The sequence below is a fragment of the Coregonus clupeaformis genome, chromosome 39 (assembly GCF_020615455.1).
Source record: "Coregonus clupeaformis isolate EN_2021a chromosome 39, ASM2061545v1, whole genome shotgun sequence".
Lineage (NCBI taxonomy): Eukaryota > Metazoa > Chordata > Actinopteri > Salmoniformes > Salmonidae > Coregonus > Coregonus clupeaformis.
This window is the reverse complement of record NC_059230.1, coordinates 12603621-12623191: the sequence shown is the minus strand read 5'-3', so window position 1 is coordinate 12623191 and position 19571 is coordinate 12603621. Positions and strand designations below refer to the sequence as shown.

The 19571-nt window shown below is 38.8% G+C and overlaps 1 protein-coding gene across 1 annotated transcript in view; it reads left to right on the top strand.

Moving 5' to 3' along the window:
• Positions 1-19571, top strand: part of LOC121554258 (phospholipid-transporting ATPase ABCA1-like) — a 223508-nt gene that overhangs the window by 167358 nt on the left and 36579 nt on the right. Inside the window, exons 38-41 of the mRNA XM_045211911.1 lie at positions 5723-5838; positions 6339-6483; positions 16998-17121; positions 19054-19183. Of these exons, the coding sequence (XP_045067846.1) occupies positions 5723-5838; positions 6339-6483; positions 16998-17121; positions 19054-19183 (515 nt within the window). The remainder of the gene's footprint in view (positions 1-5722; positions 5839-6338; positions 6484-16997; positions 17122-19053; positions 19184-19571) is intronic.

Here is a 19571-nt window from a genome sequence, read left to right as displayed (position 1 = left end):
GCTGTTCCCATTTGTTATGCTCAACAAGCTTAGCAGTGGCAAACAGTGATGCAAAGTGGTACAACATGGGCACTTTCCCTCAGGCTTAATAGCGGTAAACCGTCTATCAGGTAACTCAGCACTATTGGCCGTTATGCTGGAGGAATGCTAACAAAGTGAAAGACAAATGTTATTATGCAGACAGTCGAAAGGTTTTAGCCAGGAGCAGTTACCATTTGCATATAGTTCCCCAACAATTGTAATATTTTACAACAGCATTATTATTTTTTTATGGAATGCGGTCAAAAAGCTCTGTTAGATGGTGAGCTTAAGCATTGTCGCTCTCCCTGAATGCTTCCCAATGGTATGTGTGACTATGGTTCTCATTTAAATTACAGTGCCCTCCGTTATTGGGACAGTGAAGCATTCTTTCTTCTTTTGGCTGTATACTTCAAAGGTTTTGAATGTAGATGCTGCCATGATTACAAATATTATACCCCCCAAAAAATGCTAACCTCCCCTGTTATTGTAAAGGTGAGAGGTTAGCATGTCTTGGGGGTATGATATATGTGTGTCTGTAGCTTTATCACTTATCATTATTCACGATTCATTCAGGATTATCTGTAATCATGGTAGCATCCACATTCAAAACCTTTGAAGTATACAGCCAAAAGAAGAAAAAATGCTTCACTGTCCCAATAATTACGGATGGCATTACGGAGAACTATAGTCACACATAGCACTGGGAAGCATTCAGGGAGTTCACCATCTGACAGAGCTTTTGGACCGCATTCCATACCATTCCTTAAAATAAATTAGGCACAGAGGGAGAAATGTGGAGGAGAAGTTTGAAAATCATATGTTCTTTTTTATATATATGTATTTTTTTTCCCACATCGATTCCTCATTCCTATTGCTGTATTTAGCGATTCGTTAGGCAATATCATGATAGTAAAACTAGTTTTTTAGAATATAAATATTTTTGTATACTACATTTTGGTACATTGTGAGATGGTTTTCATTAGATTTGTTCAGTCAGGCCAGCCTCAGTCCCGTCTCCTCATATGAAGGGGAATAGATTGCTCTCTTGCAAATGAGCAAATGAAAGAGGGTAGCTGGGAAAGCTAATTAAAACCTAATCTATAGAATTCCCATTTACTGGAGTTCAACATCTTTTCTTTCTTTCAGAGAGTGTAACTACATAGTCTAATAAGGGGTTATACATGTTTTATTACAGTGTAACTACATGGTCTAATAAGGGGTTATACATGATTTATTACAGTGTAACTACATAGTCTAATAAGGGGTTATACATGCTTTATTACAGTGTAACTACATGGTCTAATAAGGGGTTATACATGTTTTATTACAGTGTAACTACATAGTCTAATAAGGGGTTATACATGCTTTATTACAGTGTAACTACATAGTCTAATAAGGGGTTATGTGTGCTTTATTACAGTGTAACTACATAGTCTAATAAGGTGTTATACATGCTTTATTACAGTGTAACTATATAGTCTAAGGGGTTATACATGCTTTATTACAGTGTAACTACATAGTCTAATAAGGGGTTGTGTGTGCTTTATTACAGTGTAACTAAATAGTCTAAAAGGGAGTTATACATGCTTTATTACAGTGTAACTACATAGTCTAAAAAGGTGTTATACATGCTTTATTACAGTTTAACTACATAGTCTAATAAGGGGTTATACATGTTTAATAAAGTGTAACTACATAGTCTAAGGGGTTATGTGTGCTTTATTAAAGTGTAACTACATAGTCTAATAAGGTGTTATACATGCTTTATTACAGTGTAATTACATAGTCTAATAAGGGGTTATACATGTTTAATACAGTGTAACTACATATTCTAATAAGGGGTTATGTGTGCTTTATTACAGTGTAACTACATAGTCTAATAATGGTTATGCATGATTTATTAGAGTGTAACTACATAGTCTAAAAAGTAGTTATAAATGTTTAATACAGTGTAACTACATCGTCTAATAAGGGGTTATGTGTGCTTTATTACAATGTAACTACATAGTCTAATAAGGGGTTAAACATGTTTTATTACAGTGTAAATACATAGTCTAATAAGGGGTTATGTTTGCTTTATTACAGTGTAACTATAGAATCTAATAAGGGGTTATGCATGCTTTATTACAGAGTAACTACATATTCTAATAAGGGGTTATTCATATTTTATTACAGTGTAATTACGTAGTCTAATAAGGGGTAATACATGCTTTATTACAGAGTAACTACATAGTCTAATAAGGGGTTATACATGCTTTATTACAGTGTAACTACATAGTCTAAAAAGGTGTTATACATGCTTTATTACAGTTTAACTACATAGTCTAATAAGGGGTTATACATGTTTAATACAGTGTAACTACATATTCTAATAAGGGGTTATGTGTGCTTTATTACAGTGTAACTACATGGTCTAATAAGGGGTCATACATGTTTTATTACAGTGTAACTACATAGTCTAATAAGGAGTTATACATGTTTAATACAGTGTAACTACATAGTCTAATAAGGGGTTATGTGTGCTTTATTACAATGTAACTACATAGTCTAATAAGGGGTTATACATGTTTTATTACAGCGTAACTACAAAGTCTAATAAGGGGTTATACGTGTTTTATTACAGTGTAACTACATGGTCTAATAATGGGTTATACATGTTATATTACAGTGTAACTACATGGTCTAATAATGGGTTATACATGTTATAGGGGAAGGCCCTCAAAATTGTCAAAGACTCCAGCCACCCTAGTCATAGACTGTTCTCTCTGCTACCGCACGGCAAGCGGTACCGGAGTGCCAAGTCTAGGTCCAAAAGACTTCTCAACAGCTTCTACCCCCAAGCCATAAGACTCCTGAACAGCTAATCATGGCTACCCGGACTATTTGCACTGCCCCCCCACCCCATCCTTTTTACGCTGCTGCTACTCTGTTAAGTATTTATGCATAGTCACTTTAACTCTACCCACATGTACATATTACCTCAACTACCTCAACTAGCCGGTGCCCCCGCACATTGACTCTGCAACGGTACCCCCCTGTATATATAGCCTCCCTACTGTCACTTTATTTTACTGTATATATAGCCTCCCTACTGTCACTTTATTTTACTTCTGCTCTTTTTCTCTCAACACTTTTTTTGTTGTTGTTTTATTCTTACTTTTTTTGTTTAAAATAAATGCACTGTTGGTTAAGGGCTGTAAGTAAGCATTTCACTGTAATGTCTGCACCTGTTGTATTCGGCGCATGTGACCAATAAAATTTGATTTGATTTGATTTGATTATATTACAGTGTAACTACATGGTCTAATAATGGGTTATACATGTTTTATTACAGTTTAATTACGTAGTATAATAAGTGGTTATACATGTTTTATTGCAGTGTAACTACATGGTCTAATATGGGGTTATACATGCTTTATTACAGTGTAACTACATAGTGTAATAAGGAGTTATACATGTTTTATTATAGAGTAACTACATAGTCTAATAAGGGGTTATGTTATTTTTACAGTGTAACTATATGGTCTAATAAGGGGTTATACATGTTTTATTATAGCGTAACTACATGGTCTAATAAGGGGTTATACAAGTTTTATTACAGTGTAACTATATGGTCTAATGAGGGTTATACATGTTTTATTACAGTTTAATTACGTAGTATAATAAGTGGTTAGACATGTTTTATTGCAGTGTAACTACATGGTCTAATAAGGGGTTATGTGTGCTTTATTACAGTGTAACTACATAGTCTAATAAGGGGTTATACATGTTTTATTACAGTGTAACTAAGTAGTCTAATAAGGGATTATACATGTTTTTTTTACAGCGTAACTACATGGTCTAATAAGGGTTTGTACATGTTTATTGCAGTGTAACTACATGGTCTAATAAGGGGTTATACATGCTTTATTACAGTGTAACTACATAGTCTAATAAGGTGTTATACATGCTTTATTGCAGTGTAACTACATGGTCTAATAAAATAAAAGGGGTTATACATGTTTATTACAGTGTAACTACATAGTCTAATAAGTTGTTATACATTATTTATTACAGTGTACCTACATAGTCTAATAAGGGGTTATACATTGTTATTACAGTTTAACTACATAGTCTAATAAGGGGTTATACATGTTTATTGCACTGTAACTACATGGTCTAATAAGGGGTTATACATGCTTTATTACAGTGTAACTACATAGTCTAATAAGGTGTTATACATGCTTTATTATAGTGTAACTACATAGTCTAATAAGGGGTTATACATGTTTAATACAGTGTAACTACATAGTCTAAGGGATTATGTGTGCTTTATTACAGTGTAACTACATAGTCTAATAAGGTGTTATACATTCTTTATTACAGTGTACCTACATAGTCTAATAAGGGGTTATACATATTTAATACGGTGTAACTACGTGGTCTAATAAGGGGTTATACATGCTTTATTACAGTGTAACTACATAGTCTAATAAGGGGTTATACATGTTTTATTACAGTGTAACTACATGGTCTAATAAGGGGTCATACATGTTTTATTACAGTGTAACTACATGGTCTAATATGGGGTTATACATGTTTTATTACAGCGTAACTACCTGGTCTAATAAGGGGTTATACATGTTTTATTACAGTGTAACTACATGGTCTAATAAGGGGTTATACATGTTTAATACAGTGTAACTACACAGTCTAAGGGGTTATGTGTGCTTTATTAAAGTGTAACTACATAGTCTAAGGTGTTATACAAGCATTATTACAGTGTAATTACATAGTCTAATAAGGGGTTATACATGTTTAATACAGTGTAACTACATATTCTAATAAGGGGTTATGTGTGCTTTATTACTGTATAACTATATAGTCTAATAACGGGTTATACATGCTTTATTACAGTGTAACTACATAGTCTAATAATGGGTTATGCATGCTTTATTAGAGTGTAACTACATAGTCTAAAAAGTAGTTATAAATGTTTTATTACAGTGTAATTACGTAGTCTAATAAGGGGTTATACATGTTTTATTACAGTGTAACTACATGGTCTAATAAGGTGTTATACATGTTTTATTACAGTGTAACTATATGGTCTAATAAGGTGTTATACATGCTTTATTACAGTGTAACTACAAGGTCTAATAAGGGGTTATACATGGTTTATTACAGTGTAACTACAAGGTCTAATAAGGGGTTATACATGGTTTATTACAGTGTAACTACATGGTCTAATAAGGGGTTATGTGCTTTATTACAGTTTAACTACATAGTCTAATAAGGTGTTGTGTGCTTTATTACAGTGTAACTACATAGTCTAAAAGGGGGTTATACATGGTTTATTACAGTGTATCTACATAGTCTAATAATGGGTTATGCATGCTTTATTAGAGTGTAACTACATAGTCTAAAAAGTAGTTATAAATGTTTTATTACAGTGTAATTACGTAGTCTAATAAGGGGTTATCCATGTTTAATACAGTGTAACTACATAGTCTAATAAGGGGTTATGTGTGCTTTATTACAGTCTAACTATATAGTCTAATAAGGGGTTATACATGTTTTATTACAGTGCAACTACATGGTCTAATAAGGGGTTATACATGTTTTATTACAGTGTAACTACATGGTCTAATATGGGGTTATACATGTTTTATTGCAGTGTAACTACATGGTCTAATAACGGGTTGTGTGTGCTTTATTACAGTGTAACTACATAGTCCCGTGTCTAATAGTCATCGTCATCTTCCTGTGCTTCCAACAAAAAGCCTACGTGTCCCTTCCTAACCTACCAGCTTTGATTCTGCTACTGGTAATGTATGGGTAAGTAGCACCAAAATTATATCCATATTTTTATGTGCTGACTTACCCAGTTCAAATAAGTGTTCTATGGAGTTGTACTATGGATGTAATGTTCATATGGAGCAAGAAGTTTGAAATGTTTGTATTGCGGTACGAAAAGTTGAAATTGACTTATTAGATCCTTGTTATGCCCACATAGTGCACAGTCAGCGAACATCTCATGCACTCTACAAATAATATTTGAGTGTTGTTCAACTTCAAATTTACCCGTTTTCCACAGTCAATACAGTCCAGTGAGCTCCAAAAGTATTGGGACAGTGACACATTTGTTGTTGTTTTGGCTCTGTACTCCAGCACTTTGGATTTGAAATGATACAATGACTGAGGTTAAAGTGCAGACTGTGTCCTTCACGTCTGTATACCCCTCTTCATGTATCTCCCCGTGTCTCATTTAGTACTGTGCTGTTTAAATAGTAAAGTATGAAAGATGATGCTATTCACTTAACCGTCTGTGTTTTCAGGTGGTCTATCACACCCATGATGTACCCAGCCTCGTTTATCTTCAGCGTCCCCAGCACGGCCTACGTGGTGCTGACCTGCATCAACCTCTTCATCGGCATCAATGGGAGCGTGGCCACCTTCGTCATGGAGCTGTTCGCTGATGATGTAGGTGATGCGTGTTGCCTCTTTCCTAAATCTTCATGTGTACGGTGTCCATATTAGGATAGCTTCGGAGTAACAAGGGGTAGGTGTCTGTGTCCTTTTGGCTGTCCTAATGTGGACACCGTACAAATACACACGTTTCATCAAAGAAATGATTGCTCACTCAACTATTATATCAGGATTATTACATTTTTGTCTAGCTAATTGATCCCTTTCCTCAATATACTGCTGTGTATTCTTGTGTAGGCTTTCAACTTGTTCGAGGGAGATTTTCCTCCTGGAATTCCTTTTTTGCTTTTAACTCACTCGATATTTTAAATTCTCTTTAATGTTTAATTGTGAGGTGAGGATTGTGTCTTTGGAGAATGTGCTTCATCCATTTTTCATTTATACCAAAAGCTTCCCATTCTCCCTGGAGAATCAAAAGACAAAGAAGGAGAAAGGAGAAATGAAGAAAGCGACTAAGAGAAAAATTCAACTGGAGAGAAGATAGATGGGAACAATGAGAGTGGTAGAGTGAGAGATGCTATTTTTTAGTCTCATGGTTGCTTTTGTTTAGACTGAATTGTCAGTTATCAAAAGCATGGCTGTTTCAATACTTACCGAGATAACAATGAGTTAATTTCATGAAAAATACTCATACACTGAACAAAAATATAAATGCAACATGTAAAGTGTTGGTCCCATGTTTCATGAGCTGAAATAAAAAATCCCAGAATATTTTCCATACGCACAAAAAGCTTATTTTTCTCAAATGTTGTGCACAAGTTAGTTTACATCCCTCTTAGTGACCATTTATCATTTGCCAAGATAATCCATCACCCTGACAGGTGTGGCATATCAAGAAGCTGATTAAACAGCATGATCATTACACAGGTGCACCTTGTGCTGGGGACAATAAAAGGCCACTTTATAATGAGCAGTTTTGTCACACAACAAAATGCCACCGATGTCTCAAGTTTTGAGGGAGTGTGCAATTGTCATGCTGACTGCAGGAATGTCCACCAGAGCTGTTGCCAGAGAATTTAATGTTCATTTCTCTACCATAAACTGCCTCCAACGTTGTTTTAGAGAATTTGGCAGTACCTCCAACCGGCCTCACAACCACAGACCACGTGTAACCATGCCAGCCCAGGACCTTCACATCTGTCTTCTTTACCTGCGGGATCGTCTCAGGTGGGGTGGGGTGGGGGGGGGATATTTCTGTCTGTATTAAAGCCCTTTTGTGGGGAAAAACTCATTCTGATTGGCTGGGCCTGGCTCCCCAGTGGGTGGGCCTATGCCCTCCAAGGCCCACTGATGGCTGCACCCCAGCCCAGTCATGTGAAATCCATAGATTAGGGCCTAATGAATTTATTTCAATTCACTGATTCCCTTATATGAACTGTAACTCAGTAAAATCTCTGAAATTGTTGCATGTTGCGTTTATATTTTTGTTCAGTATATTTATACTAAGGACACCATTTTCTTAGTTTAACCGGTCTTTATAAGCTGGAGCGTGAAGTCAAAAGCTCTGCTGGGCAGCTAATGCGTAGAAACCTAGCGGTGCCAAAAGCCCTGGTCTGCCCTAGAAAGCATATGTAAATTATAGTCGCCAGAACGGCCCAAACATTTTTTTTAGATGCCCGTTTTGGGCTCTAAAATGTGTTTATTGTGATCAAGTTCGATCCCAACTGTGAATTATTTTAAAGTTCGCTACAAATCGAGATATTTAATTAAATTAGTGAATACTCACTACACTTGCTACACATTGAGCATCTTTGCCGCTTTGATTGGCCAACATTAACAACAACGATTTTAATATTCAAATAACAGTGCACATCCAGAGAGAGAGAGAGAGAGAGAGAGAGAGAGAGAGAGAGAGAGAGAGAGAGAGAGAGAGAGAGAGAGAGAGAGAGAGAGAGAGAGAGAGAGAGAGGGCGAGAGAGAGCATACGACAGAGATGGCGAGAGAGAGCATACGACAGAGATGGCGAGAGAGAGCATACGACAGAGAGCATACGACAGAGATGGCGAGAGAGAGCATACGACAGAGATGGCGAGAGAGAGCATACGACAGAGATGGCGAGAGAGAGCATACGACAGAGATGGCGAGAGAGAGCATACGACAGAGATGGCGAGAGAGAGCATACGACAGAGATGGCGAGAGAGAACATACAACAGAGAGAGAGATTGAGAGAGAGAGAACATACAACAGAGAGAGAGATTGAGAGAGAGAGAACATACAACAGAGAGAGAGAGAGAGAGAGCGAGAGAACACACAACAGAGAGAACGAGAGAGCATTTGTGCTTATCCATGTGTGCACATATCATCAAATTCTTGCTACCAACAGAATGTTATTTATATGGGGGATACAATCTTCCCAGCTCTGCAGATATTGCTGTGAAGAGACAGAATCATTAGATCATTTGTTTTGGTACTGTCCATTTGTAGCTTGTTTTTGGACACAGGTCCAGGAATGGCTAAAGGATTGCAATATTTACCTGGAGCTAACCCTGCAGATAGCACTACTGGGTGATCTGAATAGTCATAGTCAATCGATCATTAACATAATAATACTATTAGTAAAAGTGTTTATTTTCAATTCACAATCTGTAGAAACAATGAGAATAGAAAGGTTCAGAACTTTTGTAAGACATCACAGTACAGTGGAAATATATATGGCAAATAGAAATCCTATATGGATGGTGTTAAAAGATAGATGGGAGGTGTTGAATGGAATTGAAGGATGGGACTAATAACTATCAACAAACAATAACAAGAGGCATGCTGTGCCCATAATAAGTGTATGGGTTGTAGGTTGGGAGCTTTTGTGAAGGAGCACAGTTAGAAAGATATGGCATATAGAAGCAAAGCGGATGGACATCATGAAAATGATCGGAGAGGTTCAGAGTAGAAGAAGTTCAGGAGAAAGAACAAACAAAATGTAATTATTGTAAAATTGACTGTGTCCATAAAATGTAGATAGTGGGTATGGGCTGGAAGTAGAGGCCTAGGCGTTGTTGTTCACTAGTTTACTCCAGGTGGGGAAAGGGTGGCGGGGTTGGAAAGTAATAAAGGGGAATATATTTATATTTTTTAAAGGATATGTATGTATGTATGTATGTATGTATGTATGTATGTATGTATGTATGTATGTATGTATGTATGTGTGTGTATATGTATTTGTATATATGTATGTGTGTATATGTATGTATGTGTGTATATGTATGTATGTGTGTATATGTTTATATATATATATATATATATATATATATATATATAAAACATGGGGGATTGGAAGTGATGCAGACAATTACATTGATGGAAGTTACAATCTATCTGCAATATTAAGCTGATAAAAAAAAAAAAAATGAAATACCTTTTAAAATGAGGCTAAAACTAATTGAATGTGTCATTGAACCAATTGCACTTTATGGCAGCGAGGTGTGGGGTCCACTTGCAAAACAAGATTTCACCAAATGGGACAAACCCCCATTGAAACCATGAATGCAGAGTTCTGTAAGATTCTCCTACATGTCCAGAGGAAAACTACAAACAATGCATGCAGCGCAGAATTTTGGCCAATATCCACTAATAATAAAAACTCAAAAAATAGCAATTAAGTTTTATCTAAAATACAGTGACCCCCTCTCATATCATTACCAAGCCCTGCAATGACAAGAGCTGCGCAAAGAAAATAGTCCCCTCATCCAGCTGGTGCTGGGGCTGAGTTCACAAACCTGTTCTACTAACACACTGAAGCCTCAGGACCAGAACATCCAATCAATCAGAATAAACCAAATTACAACACAGTCAAAACAAAACTCCATTGCTTATTGGGAAACACAAGCACAAGCACAAAGTAAAATGCAGTGCTATCTGGACCTAAAACGACAGTACACAGTGGCTAACTATTTGACCATGGTTACTGATCAAAACCTTAGAAAAACCTTGACAAAGTACAGGCTCAGTGAGCACAGCCTTGCCATTGAGAAGGGTAGACACAGGAAAACCTGGCTCCCTGTAGAGGAAAGGCTGTGCAACCACCGCATCACAGCAGAACCTGAGACAGAGCTGCATTTCCTGACAAAATGTTAAAAACATAAAACAATTAGAGAGTGTCATTTCCCCAAATTTGAAACCATTTTCAAGGTTTCAAAGACCTCTCTGATGAGAATAGGCTACCCGTCCTGTTGGGGGAGGATGCAGAGAGCTGTGGGTTGGCTGCACACTACATTGCTGCCTGCCATAAGATGAGGGACAGTGTCTGACAGACCAACCAACCTGCACATGTCCTCTATATTGTTATTGTTCAATGGTTATTTTGACCCTTGGTTATTGTTGTTTCTGTTGTCCCATTGACAATATTGATTATTATCATTTTAATTATGTTAATAGTGTAAATATTCAAAGTAAGCTTTGGCAATATGTACATTGTTACGTCATGCCAATAAAGCTAATTTAATGAGAGAGAGAGAGAGAGAGAGAGAGAGAGAGAGAGAGAGAGAGAGAGAGAGAGAGAGAGAGAGAGAGAGAGAGAGAGAGAGAGAGAGAGAGAGAGAGAGAGAGAGAGAGAGAGAGAGAGAGAGAGAGAGAGAGAGAGCGCATTTGTGCTTATCCATGTGTGCACATACCTAGTGTGTGAGAGAGAGCGTGTGTGTGCATGCTAGTGTTGTAAGCACTTCACTCCAACAAGTTGCAACATCAGGTTCCCCCATCTGAGCTTCAGCTTCACAAGTCAGCTACAGTTGAAGTCGGATGTTTGCATACACCTTAGCCAAATACATTTAAACTTTTTCAAAATTCCTGACATTTAATCCTAGTAAAAATTCCCTGTCTTAGGTCAGTTAGGATCAACACTTTATTTTAAGAATGTGAACTGTCAGAATGATAGTAGAGAGAATGATTTATTTCAGCTTTTATTTATTTAATCACATTCCCAGTGGGTCAAAAGTTTACATACACTCAATTAGTATTTGGTAGCATTGCCTTTAAATTGTTTAACTTGGGTCAAACGTTTCGGGTAGTCTTCCACAAACTTCCCACAATAATTTGGGTGAATTAAGGCCCATTCCTCCTGACAGAGCTGGTGTAACTGAGTCAGGTTTGTAGGCCTCCTTGCTCGCACATGCTTTTTCAGTTCTGCCCACAAATGTTCTATAGGATTTAGGTCAGGCCTTTGTGATGGCCACTCCAATACCTTGACTTTGTTGTCCTTAAGCCATTTTGCTACAACTTTGGAAGTATGCTTGGGGTCATTGTCCATTTGGAAGACCCATTTGCGACCAAGCTTTAACTTCCTGACTGATGTCTTGAGATGTTGCTTCAATATATCCACATACTTTTTCCTTCCTCATGATGCCATCTATTTTGTGAAGAGCTCCAGTCCCTCCTGCAGCAAAGCACCCCCACAGCATGATGCTGCCACCTCCGTGCTTCACGGTTGGAATGGTGTTCTTTGGCTTTTAAGCAACCCCCCTTTTTCCTCCAAACATAACAATGGTCATTATGGCCAAACAGTTCTATTTTTGTTTCATCAGACCAGAGGACATTTCTCCAAAAAGTACGATCTTTGTGCCCATGTGCAGTTGCAACCGTAGTCTGGCTTTTTTATGGCGGTTTTGGAGCAGTGGCTTCTTCTTTGCTGAGCGGCCTTTCAGGTTATGTCAAATATAGGACTCGTTTTACTGTGGATATAGATACTTTTGTACCTGTTTCCTCCAGCATCTTCACAAGGTCCTTTGCTGTTGTTCTGGGATTGATTTGCACTTTTCGCACCAAAGTACGTTCATCTCTAGGAAACAGAACGCGTCTCCTTCCTGAGCGGTATGACGGCTGCGTTGTCCCGTGGTGTTTATACTTGTGTACTATTGTTTGTACAGATGGATGTGGTACCTTCAGGCGTTTGGAAATTGCTCCCAAGGATGAACCAGACTTGTGGAAGTCTACAATATGTTTTCTGAGGTCTTGGCTGATTTCTTTTGATTTTCCCATGATGTCAAGCAAAGAGGCACTGAGTTTGAAGGTAGGCCTTGAAATACATCCACAGGTACACCTCCAATTGACTCAAATGATGTCAATTAGCCTATCAGAAGCTTCTAAAGCCATGACATCATTTTCTGAAATTTTCCAAGCTGTTTAAAGGCACAGTCAACTTAGTGTATGTAAACTTCTGACCCACTGGAATTGTGATACAGTGAATTATAAGTGAAATAATCTGTCTGTAAACAATTGTTAGAAAAATTACTTGTGTCATGCACAAAGTAGATGTCCTAACCGACTTGCCAAAACTATAGTTTGTTAACAAGACATTTGTGGAGTGGTTGAAAAACAAGTTTTAATGACTCCAACCTGAGCGTATGTAAACTTCCGACTTCAACTGTAACTCTAATCTTCACTCCAACCTGAGCAATTTCTTGGCTTCACTGACTTTGTCATACGCTGCTGTCCTTTGAACATTCATCTTACCTCCACTCTCTCTGGTGTCTCAGACACAGCTTAATGTTGGCGGTGTCCTTTTTACATAACCAGACAACCTCATTTGCATAAATATTTCATTATCGTCATTGCCGTCGTTCATCATTTATTGTTTTTTTGTTTGTCTTTTCTGCTGGCAACCTCCCCATCAAACAAAATCATATTTTTGTTGTCACTTGTTTTCGCATATATTTATCAGTATTATTTTGCCGAATCATATTCATAAGGGGCTCTGGCAATAATAATGTAATACATGCCGGTCGCTGCCAATTTGTGAGAGTGACTTACCAGGCTCTTCCTTGTCAAGGGCATTTGTGTAGTGTATTGGAAAGCCTGCTGTGTAGTAGTGTAGCTCTCAGGGTCAATTGAGACATGCCAGACGGGGGACAATAACAGCCCAGCTATCACTCCTGGGGATGTCAATGCAGATACGAGCCCTTTAGTTGGCCACGGTCTAGAACTGAAGCATCACTTATCCTACCAATCGACTGTCACAGAGTTGAACTGTCACTGTTGAACCGCCTGGAAAAATAGGCTGTGACATGCCGGGATGTTGCCGGTTTCCACATTTCCTCTGTTCTGTTCTGATAAACCGGATGAACAGAGAGGAGTCAAAATGGCCGACGTAGATAAGAACGCACAAGACCACGCCCCAGTTAACCGTGACAGGTTGTAGCGAGATATCTGACAGCTCGATCTTTCTCCGTCGTCTCTATTTCCACGCTTTCATACTTTCATTCCTTGCTTCCACCCTGCGTTGCGATGATAGCTAAAACTGGAACAGCAAAATTGAAATTCCCTTCATTCATTTATTTCTCCACTGAAGGTCAAAGTGAATAGCTCCCCCTATGGGATGATGACTGGTAGTCTAGAGGGCATTAGTAAATATATCCCAAACTAGAGGGGAAAGCAAAGCGTGGCTACAGCATCACATATAGTACTTTATGTCCCAGTCTTATCTGGAGACCGAGCGAGGGAGCATGGGAGATCCCCCCCATGCTCCCTAAGTATCGCATCAATCGCAGCCTGCCTTGTATGCATGAGACAGCGTCTGAGTCAAGAGACCAGCCGCTAGCCACTCAGACAAGCCTGTAGGGCATAGATCTGGCTAGGTTAGGGGCAGAGTGAGTCAGGAGGGGGAAGACGATGGGGCTGTATTAGTCAGGGACATGATGTAGTTTAAGAGTTTTGTTCTATATGCTTTGAGGTGGCATGCATTGGCATAGTGATGTGTGTGTGGGTGGTGGGGGGGGGTGTGTATGTATTTAAATACAGGAAAATTTGTGTTTATCAGCATGTCCTGCTGTCTACGTCTTTTACTGTATAAGAGAGTGTTTTTGTATATACAGTACTGTACTGTGTTACATTCCATTTGGGATGTACTGTACATTACTGACTATGAAGTTTCAATTTAATTCCCTTTACACATCAAGTTTGAGAAATCAGCTAACGGTCGCAATCCCCACGACGCTTCCAGCCATATATTTTCCTTTTCGGAAGTCCCTCCGGTGAAGATGGAGGCGATGCTTGGGGAATATGAACACTAAAGCAATATGGGTCAGACGAGAGCCTTGGAGATTTTTCCCATTCAGAACCCATTTAGAGATGATTTATGGGCATATAGCGCTAACTTTGAAGAAAATTGTCAAGCGTTTCATCATTGCCTAAGAACCTCTTTGATCTCCTTGATAAACACCCAGTCGAGAGAAGATCTGTTATTTCACATATTGATCTCGAATTAAGACTCTATTTCTTCAAATTCTTCTCGAAGACAAATGGGCCCTCGGCTGCACAAGGTCATTGGTTTACTTTTATTATTTATTTTTTTCCAATTCACTTATGTGTCTAACTTCAGGCTCTTTTTGCCAGCTTCTTGAAGTTTGACCATGATGAATAACTCTTTCAAATATAGTTCAGTGGGAGTGGGCCCAGTATGTGTCGATATGACCAGATATATTCAAATTGAGCTTCTTAGCATTGAAAATAAAAGGTAGCTAAGTAATACATTATATTAATGGCAAGATTATTAGCCAAGACATCGTGCTTGACATTTTAGTTGGCCAGCGTGTCCTTAAGTCTTTGAGAAAACATGTAGAAGTTCAATAAGACTGAGATGAATTGGCAGCCGTATTGCTGGACATTTGAGAGTTAGTTTTGACACCAAGATCAATTAGGTATTTTTGTTATGCATTCATACTTGCCTGCAAGGAAATAAGGCCAAACTGCCCACTTACACCCTGGCAGAAATGCTCAGATTACTGCTGCATGTAAGCTAGCCGTGACTTTCCAACTCTAACCTTTGATCTATAGCTTAAGTTCAGCCATTAGGAGAAGAGAACATTTTTACTTGAAGTTGAGCTACATTATTACTGCTGTATACCCAGAAGACATACATTAAGTCCAAACCAAGTTTGTTTTAATGATGACGGTAGTGAGTTACCCTCCATGACCAAAGGTCCCAATTCAATTCATAACAGATGAAGGAAAACTGTACTGCTAAATTCATCTTGAATGTTTGCGCTACTATCTTAGAAAAAAATTGCTATCTAGAACCTAAAACGGTTCTTCGGCTGTCCCCATAGGAGAACCCTTTTTGGTTCCAGGTAGAACCCTTTTGGTTCTACATGGAACCCAAAAGGGTTCTACCTGGAACCCAAAAGGATTCTACCTGGAACCAAAAAGGGTTCTACCTGGTACCAAAAAGGGTTATCCTATGGGGACAGCTGAAGAACCCTTTAGGTAACCATTTGTTCTAAGAGTGTATGACAGGTGTTCACTGCTTCACATCCAACATGCTGCAAAAGCTCTCTGTGGACATTGCCATTGGTTAATGCCTCTAAACCACACCTGTGCTTAGAATATAGAAGAAACAGTGTTTGTGAACCGCAATTGATTTAATCTACAATTCATTGAGTTGCAGACCAAGTAAATCATTTCATTGATGCCATTCCTCAAACTAGAGGAAGAAATTACAGAGCAACAACTCACCATTAATACATCTGACAACGATAAGGTGCCATCTGTCATTTTCATCTGCCGCCCCACATTGCACCATGTTAAGAAATGCATCCCACTTTTCGCCTACCAAAAGAGGAAACAGTGAATGTATGGTTTTTCTCAAGGTATGCTAGCGTCTTTGAAGACTACTCTGAGACCAAATGGATGCATTATGCATAACCTTGCTTTAGAACAGGCAGAAGTGGCAATATCTTTCCTCCATCAATCTCCCCCCTCACTTTATTCCCTCAATCCTCTGTAATGAAAGCGATGTTGAGAGCTGAGACTGGCGGTGTAGTAGTCAGTGCAGTCTGGCTGTCTTTCATTCATTCCTTCATTTAATTAATTAGGGCTTGTGTGCTTTTAAAGGCGCCATCATTCCGCAGTATAGCCGCAAGGAGGAGAAGGGATTTCAGGAGTGGTGGCTTAATCAGGAAGGACCAGATGTGAACAGGCCTAACCTGGGTAATTAAACAGCCGATAAGATGGCTGTGAATTTGTGTAATAGTGTGACTGTGTGCATGTAGTTTTGTCTTTTATTGCAAGTGGGAAAGTGGGAAGTATATCACTCTGAATGTGTTCATCTTTCAAAGTCTCAGTGCTTGGGAAGAGGAAGTTTCCATCTGTATGTGTGAGCAGCTGTTCCTGCCCTCACATAACGCGGGTGAGAGAGAAATCACTGAGCGAGCAAGCGTGCCCCTTAATAACGAGTCAAGAAGCCGAGGCTCATTTCCATGTCATTTGGCGCCCCACTCAAGCACACAGTGTGCCTCCGCTGATGAGCGAGTACGGAGGATGTTCTTTAATTATCTGGCGAGTGTCGGAAAACTCTGAACTCCACAAACACTCTTTTCCCGCCGCTGGGGGTTCCAAACCCGCTGCTTCCCTCAGGTCACTCGACAGACTCGTGCCTTGGCAGGTGCCACACAGACGCATCCAGCGGGATCGCTGTCATGTGTCACGCCTAATGATAATTTGCCGTTATGTCTTGCAGTCTTTCTCGTCTTTTGTGCGTCGCTAATGCATTGTTTTTTTTTTCGGTTTGTGTTTTTCCCCCACAGAACATTTCGAAAATCAATGACATTGTGAAGCAGGTGCTGCTGATTTTTCCGCACTTCTGTCTGGGTCGAGGGCTCATCGACATGGGCAAGAACCAGGCTATGGCCACCTTGTACGAAAGCTTTGGTGAGCATCCCCCACACCACCTTCACGCTTAAATACCATAAATACCACACCAGGGAGTAAATTGTTTGGGAAATGTTAAATATGAATTATGGTGAAACTATTCAAATCAAACTTTTTAACATATATCTATATCTGCAGAGATCTGTATACTATCATTACACTTCAACACACTTATTAAAATTGTACTTTAAATTAGTATTTTTTTCAGTCTTTTAATATATTATACATATGCTATCATTACACTCCATCTGAATAACGTTGTACTTTTAATTACACAATTCAATTTTTTTAAATTGTAATTTATAACTGTAATATGAACAACTAAAGTGCGAAATGACACTGGTGCACACTTATCAAAAATGTTATTTGTAAATTGTTGCTCCAGCCACAACTGCTTTTTGCCTTCAGAACAGCCTCAATTCGTCGGGACATGGACTCTACAAGGTGTGGAAAGCGTTCCACAGGGATGCTGGCCCATGTTGACTCCAATGCTTCCCACAGTTGTGTTGAGTGTAAAAAACCCAGCAGCATTGCATTTGTCGACACAAACTGGTGCGCCTGTCACCTAATACCATACCCCATTAAAAGCACTTAAATATTTTGTCTTGCCCATTCACCCACTGAATGGCACACATACACAATCCATGTCTCAATTGTCTCAAGGCTTAAAACTCCTTCTTTAACCTGTCTCCTCCCCTTCATCTACACTGATTGAAGTGGATTTAACCAGTGACATCAATAACGGATCATAGCTTTCACCATTTTTTAAGGTTTTGTATACTCAGTGTATAGGCCTACATACTAATGTATGCACTCACTGTACTGTAAATTGCTTTGGATTAAAGTGGCATATATTATTATTATTATTAGTATTACATTACTATGGGTAACAGCAAAGAACAAAGGTTAATCAGTGCAAAGCGTTCCCCTCCTAGATGGAATTAATCATAAGTGGTAGGATGAAAGGTCAAATGAAGCTGAGTAGTACGAGGAAAAGAAAGTACAGTGTAAAGAAAGACGATGTCATGGCTTTAGCTTTGGTGTTGTCTTTCCATATTTTATTCAGAATAACAGGTGCAAACTTTCCACTGGCTACATACTAATGTAACATTAAGTAGCGGACATTTTGGGTTGAAGGTTTGCCAACCACCAATAGCTTAGCTACTTTAAAAGTAGTCCTCTACTTCCACAATGCCTTCACACCATCTTCTTCATACCGTCACACATAGTGCCCATAGATGTTACCACTGCCTTTTGCAGTACTTAACACACTTTCTCCTCCTCTTACGTGTTGCTACATCATTACCCAATAGCAGCTATTAGTCCCTCAGGGGGACTAACATTTGACCAATAACGCGACCGTAGCCGTCCGTCGCAATTCTCAACACAAAATATAGAAAACAAAAGTGGATATGGACACAGGGGAGATTTAGAGGCAGAGACACATGAAAGGCGGGAGCAGAGGCTTTATCTGGGGAGTAGATGTGACAGGAAGTAGCAGTTAGAGAATCATTTGCAGCGGCGAACGTAATGAGGAAAGCAATCACAACTTAAAAGGCTAGTCTAGAGACAGCCTATTAGCGGGAGAATGAGACTGAACACTTCTGTTTCTGTCCATCATCCCTCCAGCACAGAGCGAGAGAAATAGGGAAGGAGAGAGGGAGAGAGAGATAGTCAGTTGCTGTCAGCTTTAAAGAAACATCTATATTAGTGAAAGGGCTCCCATTTAGAATAAAGTGCATTTGTTCAGATATCTCCCACTGACTAAGGTGGATGGCAGTTCTATGAGTGTCAGTCAGTGGACCTGAGCCGCTGAGATTTAGACCCTTACCATTGAGTTCCAGGGGCACCCATCCGACGTGATTATGGTACATAGCAGTTACAAACTATATGTTTGTCTTGATCAAGAACTGTGTTTTTTGTCTCTCCCAGGGGAAGACCGTTTCCAGGACCCCCTCAGCTGGGACATGGTGGGGAAGAACCTCTGTGCCATGGCCATCCAGGGGGCAGTCATGTTCACCATCACTCTCCTTATCCAGTATAAATTCTGCTACAAGCCCAGGCAAGAGTAGAATAATACAATGATATTAAGTAAAGATTGAGGATGAGTCTGCTTCATTACAGTATCAGAGTTGATTTCTCAAAGACGTTTAGACCATTCCTTGTTTATCCATTTACCCATTTCATCCATTTATCTTTTTATTAGCCCAATAATGCATTCGTCATTCGACATCATGTTAATGGGTAACATTGTTAGTGAAATATCACTAAGCGTTGTCATCACTATTCTTTTTGGCTTACATAATTACAAACCACAGTAATGTCACAGTAATGTATCTCCATTACGAAACTGGCATTTTATTGGGAAAATTTTAACAAATTCTCCCATTAGTGAAAAACATTAGGATATACTCTATATATACAAAAGTATGTGGACACCCATTCAAATT